This window comes from Ovis canadensis, chromosome 3 (genome assembly GCF_042477335.2).
Source record: "Ovis canadensis isolate MfBH-ARS-UI-01 breed Bighorn chromosome 3, ARS-UI_OviCan_v2, whole genome shotgun sequence".
In the NCBI taxonomy this organism is placed as follows: domain Eukaryota; kingdom Metazoa; phylum Chordata; class Mammalia; order Artiodactyla; family Bovidae; genus Ovis; species Ovis canadensis.
In genome coordinates, this window is record NC_091247.1 from 190,070,655 (window position 1) to 190,083,392 (window position 12,738).

The 12,738-nt window shown below is 33.1% G+C and overlaps 1 protein-coding gene across 1 annotated transcript in view; it reads left to right on the forward strand.

Annotated features, from left to right (window-relative positions):
* The window catches only part of IPO8 (importin 8), a 68,339-nt gene that overhangs the window by 37,746 nt on the left and 17,855 nt on the right, over window positions 1-12,738 (forward strand). The window contains exons 17-20 of the mRNA XM_069585445.1: window positions 357-423; window positions 3,904-4,029; window positions 4,677-4,774; window positions 8,383-8,478. Coding sequence (XP_069441546.1) covers window positions 357-423; window positions 3,904-4,029; window positions 4,677-4,774; window positions 8,383-8,478 — 387 coding nt within the window. The remainder of the gene's footprint in view (window positions 1-356; window positions 424-3,903; window positions 4,030-4,676; window positions 4,775-8,382; window positions 8,479-12,738) is intronic.

A 12,738-nucleotide genomic window follows, 5' to 3' on the forward strand; every position in this document is an offset into this window, starting at 1 on the left:
AATTAGAAATCTGAAAAAGATGGCTAGTATTTTTATGTCTTCACATTGAAGTCCTAGATATATTAGGAATTAAAGTATTGGTATAAAATATGAGATAAGGAATTAATTTAACTTGTAATTTTATTATGATTTTAACCCAAATTTCCATCATTAGCCCACTTTTCAGAATATCCTGGTTATTCTTTGATGTTTAATTTTTCACATGGAGTTTAGTATTAACTTCTTAATTTCTCTTCTCAAAAGGTCCTATTGGAAAAAAAATCCTATTGGTATTTTTATTGGGATAATATTAAATTCATAGATTAAATTAAGGGTTATGATGAATTTTAAACTAAATGTTTAAAATTTGTCTTTAGGTTACTCAGCAGTTAGAGAATATCTGTCTACGGATCATTGATCTTGTTTTACAGAAACATGTAATTGGTAAGTTCAAAGATAGAATAAAAGGTAAACTGAGACTATTTTTAAATTTGATGAAAAATGCATTTTAGCCCTTCAAATTCAACAAGATGGACAGTTTTGAGAAAGAGAAGCTTGCCTTCTGTTCAATTTTTAGATATACTTTCTAATATTAGATTTCTAGATTTTCATTTAGAGATAAGCTTAACATACCCAATTAAGAATTTTTGTTGTTGGAGTTTTTAAAGAACAGAGATTTTAAATGTTTTTTAGAAAGAAAGAACTAAGATGAGGTTCAGGTGAGGTTACTTTAGGGTTGAAAAATGTGAGATGATAGACATATATTCTATCAGAAGTGTGAATTAATTGTTATTCTGTTTATGTTATGGTACCTGAATTCTGAGTAGAGTCAGTAGTTAATGCTGGATGTTACAGATTGATTGGGATTTGTAGAAGAGGCAACTTTTCATAGTATCCAAGCATTTTGAAGATACCAGCCACAAGTCTTGTGGGTAGGAGAGAAATGTAGCCTGTATAGTGAAAGAGATAGAAAGATGGAACAAAAGCAGGTTACCACATTAGAGCAGCCGTCTCCAAACTTTTATCATTCACACCATTAGTAAAAAATTGAGCATGTACTTCTAATGTATGTGACTTATACTTGAGTATATATTTATATGCAATATACATGTTACTGTGCTACATTTACGTACATAAAGAGAAATGTAAAACATGAGATTAAATGTAAATGAATAGTTTATCTCTACTAAGTGTTCTAATACATTCTTCTCCCATTTTAGAGGATTATCCTCTACTTTGCCAAAGTAGTCCTTACTTTTGAAATCATCACTATAAAGCAGTTGTTCTCAAACTTTGATGTGGATAAGAATCACCGAGGATCTAGTTAAAATGAAGCTTCCTGGACCATAACTTAAGAGATTCTGATACACTCAGAAAGAATATATTCACTTATGTCCTTTCTGTGAAGAGATGTAACTGAAAATTCTCCATTAAAAATATTCTTTTAAGGACTTCAAACATGTGAAAACATTTGACTTACAATATTGTATTGGTTTCAGGTTTACAACATAGTAATTGGATATTTTTATAGAATATGCTATATACAAAGTTATAAAATACTGACTATATCCCCTGTGCTGTGCATTACATGCTTGTAACTATTTCAGGTCAAGGGGATTAAGAGGTACAAATCACTAGGTGTAAAATAAATAAGTCACAAGTATGTAATATCCATTGAAATTTAAAGTAAGTAGTCTTGAGGAAAAAACTGAAGTAAAGCAAAGTGAAGTGGTTTATACCAACTTTCTGTAATCTGCCTATACCACATTTGTAATTTGGGCAGTTACAACATCAGGATGTTAAGAAAAGAAAAGGGGCCTATTTCTTAAGTGTAGTGGGCAGAGGAGAAAAGTTTCAATTGCCTGTCTCCTCTAATCTCATCTCTAGTGCCAAGGTGATCTCTCGTGTTTTTAGCTGTGATGCATGAACTGTTAATGGCCCTTTTTTGGAACCAATATTTAGTCATGTAAGATTTTAGGTTAAACCAGAAAAACCTAATTCTGGAAGATATTGTGGGCTGTTAATGTAGGACCCCACCATAGCAGTCTCACCATGTTTATGTCCATGGTCCAGTCTTTTTCCACTGTCCCACTTTTGCCTCCTTCTTTTGCCTGTTTTTATTGCTAATTTACTCTTGAACTTCATGTATTATTAAAAGCTAGGCTTAGCCATGGGAGAAGGCAATGGCACCCCACTCCAGTACTCTTGCCTGGAAAATCCCATGGACGGAGGGGGCTGGTGGGCTATAGTCCATGGGGTCGCCAAGAGTGGGACATGACTGAGCGACTTCACTTTCACTTTTCACTTTCATGCATTGGAGAAGGAAATGGCAACCCACTCCAGTGTTCTTGCCTGGAGAATCCTAGGGACGGTGGAGCCTGGTGGGCTGCCGTCTATGGGGTCGCACAGAGTCGGACACTACTGAAACGACTTAGCAGCGGCAGCAGCAGCAGCAGGCTTAGCCATTACTGATTTAACTGCTCTATCTCATGCAGTAAATCAAAGTTAGTACAACCATCCTACCCTAATAGTCCGTTGTCTTAGCTGATACTAAATGAAAAAAACTTATGGTTAATTTAAACATAAATGGAATTGGTAGAAGGATATTGGTAGCTCACCAAAGCAGTGGGAAGGCTGGAGTTGGTCAGAGTCAGCCAGGATTCTGCGATAAAAATGGTTTGCTTAGAAGGCCTGTGCTGCCTTGCTCAACACTGGGTCCTACACTGCTGCCCACCATAGTCCAAACTCCCAACACAGACCATGATCCTCCTAATTATTCCCCACCTCCCACAAAAAAAACTGGAAAAGCTTTGTGCCTTTTAGTTTCTCCCTCAGATTCATAGTCCTGGTCTTGAGCATCTTGAGTGGCCTGGTAAAGTACACAGGTTGTAGCCATCAAGAGCATGAAAGGAAATACTGGGCCTCTTTTGTTTCTTTTAGGCTTCATGTTAGGAAGAGGCATTTGCTTTCCTGAACAGAACTTTCAGAAATTTTTTATTCAGGCCATTGGTTGTATTTCAAGTGATTGTCTATCCTAAATTATTTCCCAATATCTATGATTTCTATCTTATTTTGCTTTTGATAAGGCAAATATCTGTATTGCTAGCTTTTAAATATATTAAAATTTGAATAATGTTACAGAAAAAAATTTTATTCAAGCTTCCAGGGTGAATATTGGTTCCCTTGAATAAGAAGAAGGAAAAAAAAAACCCCAAAACTTTGAAGTTAGACTTTTTTGTTCAGTGACATGGTAGGAAATTTTTGAAATTTTTGTGTTGAGGTTTGTGTTTTCTGATTGTTATATTTAGATATAATTTCCTTCTGAATGAGGGTAAGAATAATAAGTATATGTACAAATGCAAGAATATTCCCTTTGGACTCTTTTAATAGTAAGTATAATTATCTTGAAGTAAGTTGAAAAGCATTGTACTAATTTTACAAGCTTTGTAAATTGGCAAAATATATTCTGTATATATTTTGTAAAAAATACATGCAGCAGATGGATATTTTCACCTAGATGAATTAAGTTCTCTGAAGAACATTAATTGTAAATTTAAAATCCTGTGCATGAGACACATACAATAATTGTTCATTCTTGTATCCATTTCTAATAAGGGTTTACATATAAACTTTATTTTCTATATTACAAAACATAAAAAATATAACTTTTCAATATTACAAGTAAGTTTAGTCAAAACAAATCTTTGCCATATCTTATTGAGTAGGGGGCAGATCTTAGTGAAAAATGGAAGATGGCAAATATTAATAGAGATAGCAAGAGATGGGAGCTGAGAAACACATGCTCAAAAGTATGTTAGATATAAGATATATGTGAGTATATAGCCTAAATCCTCTTCTGTGTGGTCTTTGTGTTTAATTTTTGCCATTTCCTAGGATTCTAACTAGAGATTTTCTTCTTTCTAGAATTCTATGAAGAAATTCTTTCACTGGCTTACAGTTTAACTTGCCATGGTATTTCTCCTCAAATGTGGCAGCTTCTAGGTATATTATATGAGGTTTTTCAGCAGGATTGTTTTGAATATTTTACAGGTATGACTTTGACCATGTAACATTTTTGTTGTTCTGTGTCTAGATAGGTATTATATCCTTTGACACTTGACATAAAGACATGATTCCAGTACTAATCAGAAAATAATTGTTCTTCCTTTCCTGTTGAGTAGTGCTGTTGTAGGGCTTTTAGCCCTAGGAATAGAGGTCATAGTAGGAAGGCTATATTTCCTACTGAATCTTAAATTACTTTGCAGTCAGAGTATATATCCATATATTAATTAATATTTTCTGAATGTCAACTATATTCTAAGCAATGTTCTAGGCTCAGCAGTACATCAGGGAACAAAATAGACAGCCCTTGCCCTTTTGACACCTCCATTCTAATATGGGGTGGAAGAGGCTAGGAAACAGACAAATAAGCATATAGAGTTGTCAGATGGTAATGAGTGCTATGGGGAAAAAGAAGAAAATTCATAACAATCACTAAATGATGAGAATTTTAATCTTTCTGATCCACATTTCCCTCATCAATAAATAGGGCAGGTGTACCATTTTAGTTTCTAGCGTTTTGTGGTTGCAAGGGAAGATAGTAATGTGTGGGTGCTATAGAAATGTGCTTTCAGTGGTAATAATTTGTTTCTACTTCTGTCACTCAGATCTCATTGAGCGTTTGAATTTTTTTCCAGACATGATGCCTCTTCTGCATAATTATGTGACAATAGATACAAATACTTTACTGTCAAATCCAAAGCATTTAGAAATACTTTTTACAATGTGTAGAAAGGTAAGCGTGTCCTAATCATTTGTCGTAGTGATTCTTACTAATGTTTACTGACTAGTGTTGTATTTCACTTCAGGTACTCTCTCAATTTATTCCTTATATATTTAGTTGTATATTGCTCTAATGAACATATATTTGTCATTTTGTGTTTTCAAATGGAGTTTGGAATTATATTCTGAAAATTTCATATTGTGTGTTATACTGAATGTTTGCTACTTCTATAGTTGTGTACTTCACAATGCTTAGGTAAACAATTTTCCATGTATTTTTTCTTTCAAAAATATAGACTTACTACTTGATTAAAGAAGAGTGCTAGGAAAATATCACAGTTTGTCAATTAGTGATTTTTCTTTTAATTGAATGTATATATTGGAAAACACTAGGTATAGGTAATTTGAACATAAACAAGACAAAAAAAAATTGGAATAGTTGGAAAGATAGCATCATTTAAGTCAATACAGGATAGTTTGTAAGCCACATAATGATTACTGTTGCATTTATGCACAAGCATGATTGCCTACTATGTTATCTTTGTCACAAATACCCCCTCTTGGTTATATCTAGAAGTGATTCGTGACTAATGCTTTCCTCCTCTTTTAGGTGAATATGTGTATATTCATAAATATAAAACTGTATTACATAGAGATGGCAGATTTTAGAAAGCTCAAATAGCCAGAAACCTAAGTTTGGCTTTGGAGTTGGGAGTAAGATAGCCAGTGTACAGCCTGTTTTCCTTCCTAGAAGAGATGTGTGCCAGGCTCTGTTAAGAGTGCTGAACTTATAATCAGTTTATCTAATTTAGGTCTCAGTTCAGTTTTAAAGAGCCTGGGAGATTTGGGGAGGTCACTAAGTTTCATCACATATAAACTGCAGGAGTAGAATCACGATTTTTGAAGACTCATATAGCTCTTTGGGAACCCAGCTTGTTAGGTCATAATCACCTGGCTGTCCTCAGGTTTTTCCTGTTACAGAGATAGCTGCTAGTGAGGAAAAGGGGCAGAGAAAGCAGCAAGCAGACAATTAACTCGCAGCTGCTCTGTATTGTAGCAGATAGAGTAACAGTGATGTTCACAATTATGTCCTTCTTAGCAAGTAAGTTTATTTCCTATTATCTTATTATCTTATTACCTCTTACTGTGTATCAGGTATTTCCTGAGCATTTGTATACATTAATTTATTTAATCTTTTCAGCATTATATCACCTTTTTGTCAAAGAGGAGAGAGAGATTTTGCCTTGTGCTTGAGGTTTAGAAAAGTGACCTAGGTCATATAAGCAAAGAGGAACTAAAGAGCCTCTTAATAAAGATAAAAGAGAAGAGTGAAAAATGCTGGCTTAAAACTCAGCATACGAAAAACTAAGATTATGGCATCTGGTCCCATCACTTCCTGACAAGTAGATGAGGGAAAAATGAAAACAGTGGCAGTTTTTATTTTCTTGGGCTCCAAAATTGCTGGGGACAGTGACTTAAGCCATGAAATTAAAAGATGCTTGCTCCTTGGAAGAAAAGCTATGACAAACCTAGACAGTGTATTTAAAAGCAGAGACATCATTTTGCTGACAGATGTCTGTCTAGTCAAAGCTATGGTTTTTCCAGTAGTCATGTATGGATGTGAGAGTTGGGCCATAAAGAAGGCTGAGTGCTGAAGAATCGATGTTTTTGAATTGTGATGCTGGAAAAGACTCTTGAGAGTCCCTTGGACAGCAAGGAGATCAAACCAGTCCATCCTAAAGGAAATTAACCCTGAATATTCATTGAAAGCATTGATGCTGAAGCTGGCCACCTGATGTGAACAGCCGACTCATTGAAAAAGACCCTGATGCTGGGAAAAATTGAGGGCAGAAGAAGAAGGGGACAACAGATGATGAGATGGTTGGATGGCATCACAGACTCAGTTGACATGAATTTGGGCAACTCTGGAAGACAGTGAAGGATGGGGAAGCCTGGCATGTTGTAGTCCATGGGGTCACAAAGAGTTGGGCATGACTGGGTGACTAAACAACAAATCTAGTTCCAGAGCCCATTTTTAAACTATTGCACTATATTTTGCTTCTCTTCCTTTTGTGGAAGGAAGAGAAACAGAACCTCAAACCAGCAAACAAAGAAACCAAGTAAATGTAATTTGGGATAAAGGGACTGATTTTTTTTTTTCTGTACCATATAGTCCTATGACATAAATATATTATTATATTCCTTTTTACAGAAGGGAACAGTAGGGCACAGAGGTGAAATAGCTTTTCTAAAAACACAGCTCATAAATGGCAGAGCTAGGATTTAGACCTAGGCATTCTGGTCCCAGAGCCCATTCATACTTAGAATCTAGATCTAGAAACACTGCCCTAGAGGTGGGATTCTGTTTATGTAAATAGGGTTGATTCTTCGTTTTGCTAGCTATCTGTTTACAGTTCAGCTCCCTGACCCATCTGTTTTCTAGCTTCCACAGTTTTATAGCTGTCTCTTTTTCCTTTTATATGTCTTTGTGGATGTATGCCTCTAAAATATCTTTATCTTCATTTTAATGGCCTTTGGGAAGGGATAAAATTGAATGGGGATGTTCATATCTGTCATCTTTATCTGGAAAGATTCTAAATTCAGCTTTCTTAAATCATATTTGTCTAGGAAATTATCTAATTCATCTGAGTTTAAGAAAATATATAGTATTCTTCGTAGTATTTTCATTTTAAATCTTTCCTTTATAGGTATTTGTACCTTTTATTCCTAACATTTTTTCAAATTTTCCTTTGCTTTTTAAAATAATTTTGAAAATAATACATTTGATAGAAGTTGTCAAACTATTAAAGTATGAATCTAGTTTTGATTTCTCTTTGTTACCTCTTTTTGTCTATTATTCCTAATTTCTGTCTTACCTTTATTCTTTAAGTCTGTTCTTTTTCTTATGTGTTATGTTTGAACACATTAATTTTTTCATATTTCCTAATTTCTAATATAAGTATGCCTGTTCTCTATAAATCTCTCTTCTGTGAACCTTATTATAAGGCTGTCATATTCTTTGTATGAACATGTGCTTTCTATAATTGTTCATTCAGTGAAAATACAGAATTGTCATTAGGGGAACAGTCTGGTAAGCTTTGTTATATTCATCTTCTGTAATACTGTTTAGTCCTAAATGGTTTAATATCTTTGGAAAGTACTTCAAGTTATAAAGTCCATGTGAGAAAACTCAATGGTATGTAATATTATATTTATGGTTTCTTTATGAAAAACTGGGTGGATATAGACAGGAATTCAAAAAGAACAGAAAAATACGAAAATACAGGGTTTGTTTCATTGTTTAAGAAGGTTTTTTCTTTATTTTATTGTATCATTTTATTGTTTTTAGTGCCTTACTTAAAGGGAAGCTTTATTTGTCTAGACAGGTAACAGCCTACTTTTTAATCCAGAGTTAAATAAAGTGAATTATTACTCATATAAGGAATTAGAGTAGATAAAAAAGATAGATGGACTTTATTTTGAACTTCCTTTTTTTGGATTGGCAAGGTAAACTCATGATGCAAACACCATGATTCTAATGGCTGCTTTTTATGTGATATTTACTTTATGTAAACTTGATTAAAGTTTTACAGTGCCTGAGTGAAATTTTTATTACTGCAGGTACTATGTGGAGATGCAGGAGAAGATGCAGAATGTCATGCAGCCAAACTTCTTGAAGTCATCATTCTTCAGTGCAAAGGAAGGGGAATTGACCAGGTGATATATGTGTGGAGAACATCCTACTTGATGTTTAAAATTTACAATGCCTGCTTGACATTTTGTTTATATTATGATGAAAAATTATAAAGATAACCTATAGTTTGTATTTACTGCTACAAATCTTATAACAAAAATACCCATGCAATTTGGAGATTGTTCCTTGCATTCTAGATACACAGAAAAATATGTAATAACTTAAGAGACTAACAAGTAAATCATGAAGGAGATAAATGTACAAATAAATCCTGCTCAGTTTGATTCCCAGAGATTTGCTTTTTTCCTTTGTTTTTGTGTATGCTATTGAAATATTCCCAGATATCTTTTTCAATCAGAAATGAAGGTGCAAAAAGAAAAAATGTTTTTCTCTATTGATATAAAATATTATATATTTTAACAAGATTAATTCAGTTTTTGATACAACTGTGGTATGATATTCAGTTACTGAGAAAAGTGTTCAAGGATAAGTGTAGAGTTTTTTTTTCAATTCTGTAATATTTACTCCATGTATTTTTGTATAACAGCTTTATTGAGATATAATTTGTATACCATCCAGTCAGTCCTTTAGAGTTTATGCGTCACTGGTTTTTAATATAGTCACCAAATTGTGCAACTATTATCACAGTCAGTTTTCAGAATATTAATTACTACCCCTGAGAAAACTCTGTGCCCTTTAGTAGTTATTTCTCATTTCGCCTAAATGACCCTCAACCCTAGGCAACCATTATCATACTCTTTCTCTACAGATTTGCCTATTTTAGACATTTTATATAAATGAAATCATATGTGGTTCTTTGTGAACGACTTTTGTTACTTAGCACATAATATTTTAAAAGATAGCTTCATGTTATAGCAGATATCAGTACTCTATTTCTTTTAATTGATAAATATTTCATTATATGATTATATCACATTTATTTTAGCTATTTGTCGATTGATGGACATTTTTCTTATTTCCACATTTTGGCTATTGTGAACAATGTTGACATGAACATTTGTATGCTGATTTTTGTGTGGACATGTCTTCTTTGTGTGGACATGTCTTCATTTCTCTTGCTATATATATTTATATATGTATATATATGGTATATATATTTATATATGTATATATATAGGAGTAGTAATTCTGTGTTTAACCACTGCCAAACTTTTCCAAAGCAGCTGCACCATTTCCTGTTCCTACCAGTACTGAATGAGAGTTTTGATTTCTCCATATCCTAGCTAACACTTGGTTGGTCTTTTTGTTATAGCCATCCTAGTAGCAATATTTCATGGTTTTGGTTTGCATTTTCCCAGATGGCTTATGATAGTGAGCATCTTTTCATGTGGCTGTTTATATTTTTTAAAGAATGTTTATTCAGATTTTTTGGCCTATTTTTAATTGGTTTGTTTATTTTTGAGTTGTAGGGCTTCTTTGTATATATTCTAAACTCAAGTTCCTTATCAGACATGTACTTTGTAAAAATTTCCTCTCAATTTTTATGTTATAACTTTCTTGATGATGTCCTTTGAAGCACAGGAAAGTTAATTTTGATGACGTCTAATTTATTTTTTCTTTTGTTGTTGTGGTTGTCATCATATTTAAGAAATCACTGCTAAATTCAAGTTTATAAAAAAAATTCCATTTTCTTCTAAGAGATTTATGGTCTTAGCTCTAATATTTATGTCTTTAATTCACTTTGAGTTAATTTTTGTAGATGGTATGAGGAAAAGGTACAAAGTCATCATTTTGCATGTAGATGTCAAGGTGTCTAGAAGCACTATTTCTTGAAAAACTATTCTTTCCCTGTTGAAATGTGCTGGCACACTTGTCAGATATATTCACTATAAATGGGAGGATGTATTTGTGGACTTTCATTCAGTTTTGATGAATTTTTTTGTCCTTAATGTAGGATTGCACTATTACTGTAGCTTTGTAGTAAGTTAGGAAGTTTAAGTCCTCCAGTTTTCCTGTGTAAGATTCTTTTAGCTAATCTGGACCCTTGAATTTCCATATGAATTTTAGGACTGACTTTTCAGTTTAAGGAAAGAAGACAGCTGGAATTGTGATAAGCATTGTGCTAAATCTTTAGATTACTTTAGGGAGTATTGTCACTTTGAGAATAATTCAATCCCTGAACATAGGATGTCTTTCCTTTTCCTTTTATTTAGGGTGTCTTTAATTTTTTTCAAAAATGTTTTATAGTTTTCAAGTACATTTCTTTTGTTAAAATCTTCCTAAAATATTTTATCCTTTCTAATGCTGTTGTAAGTGGTATTGTTTTCTTAATTTTATTTTTAAGTTGTTTATTGCCTGTGTTTAGAAATACATTTTTTGGTATATTTTGTTTCTTGCAACCTTGCCAGAGTTGTTTATTAGTTTTAATAGAGTTTCAGAGAATTTCTTTGGATTTTCTGTATACAAGGTCATCTCATCTGCAGATAAGAGTTTTGCCTTTCCAACCTTGGTGCTTTTTATTTTACTTTTCTTGCCTAGTTGCCTTGGCTAGAACCTTCAGTGCAATGGTGAATAGGTATGGTGATACCTTGTCTTGTTCTTAATCTTAGGTAGGGAAGCATTCCTTTCACCATTAAGTCTAGTGTTAGCTGTGGGTTTTTCATAGCTGTCTTTTTATCAGATTGGGTACGTTCCTGTTTACTCCTGGTTCATTAAGTGTTTCAATCATGAAGGAGTGTCAGATGCTTTTTTGCCTCTCCTGAGATGATCATATGGTTTTTGTTCTTTTAATATGGTGTATTTGTTGATTTTCAGATGTTAAGTCAGGGTTGAATTCCTGGTGTAAATCCTACTTGATCATGGAATATGATCCTTTTTATATATTTCTAGATTCAGTTAGATGGTATTTTTATAACTATTTTTGTGTCTATATTTATGGGAGATATTGATCTGTAATTTTTTTCCTTGTGGTATCTTTGTCTGGATTTGGAATCATATACTGGCCTCGTGGAATGAGTTGGGAAGGGCTCCCTCCTCTTCTGTTTTTTGGAAGAATTTATGAAGGTTGATGTTTTTTAAATGTTAGAATATAGCAGTGAAGCCATCTTTGCCAGAGGTTATTTTGTGGGTAGTTTTAAAATTACCAGTTCAATCTCTTAATTGTTATAGGTCTACTTGCATTTTTATTTCTTTTTGAGTTAATATGGGAGTTTGCATCTTTTTTAGAAGTTGTCCATTTCGTCTAATTAGTTGGCATGCAGTTCATAATATTTTGTTATCTTTTTGTAGGTCAGTGATAATGACCCTGTTTGTTATTGATTTTAGTAATTATTATCTTCTCTTTCTTTCTTTTTCCCCTTTTGTTATTCAAGTAAAATTTTGTCAATTTTGTTAATTTTTTCAGTGAACCAATTTATGATTTTTCTCTCTTTGTTTTTCTGTTTGCTATTTCATTAGTTTTTGCTTTAATTCTAATAATTTATTCTTTTCTACTTTCTTTGAGTTTAGTTTGCTCTTCTTTTCCCAGAGTCTTGAGGTGGAAATTTAGGTTATTAGATTGAAATCTTTCTTGCTTTTTGTTATAGAGATTGATAGCTATAAATTTCCCTCTAACTGCTGCTTTAACTACATTAATAAGTTTTGGTATATGTTCATATTCATTCATCTCAAAATATGTTCTTATTTCCACCTTAGATAATGCTGATATAGAGAAGTGTCTTGAGGTAGAAAGAAGGGATGTCAAAACTTAAGTCCAATGGCTTTATCTTCTTAGTTAGAATTGTTAAGAAATGAAGAAAGTTGAAATTTCAGTTTGGAGAAGTCTAGTTAAGTCTAGTAGAGAAAAATTGAGTAAAGGAATTGCTTTTGGTTGCATAGACTCATTTGAAGTTAGCAAATAAGAATTTCAGGTGTAATACTGTGGATTTCTATTTCTAAAACTGGATTGTCAGAAGGATTGGAAAGTTGGTGTCCAAGCATTTCTATGTCAGAAAGTTGAGTTAGCTCACTGTCTAATGTTAGTGAGGTTACCACTACTGTGCTGAAGGATTATAACACCTAGGAATGACATTCCTCAGTATTTCCTATAAATTGGTAGTTATATCTAGATATTTTGGTAAGATTTATTTGTGATTTCTTTTGCAAGAATACTTCATAGGTGGTGTTGCGTGTTCCTACCAGGAGGCACGGATGTCTGGTTGTCTCTCATCTTATGGTCTTAGTGCTGATGGTGATGGTATTTTAATTCTGTCATTCTTCATTTGTGAGTAGTAAGATTTCTATGAAGAGAAGTGTTTCCTCATGAATTTATTAGGTTCCTCTGA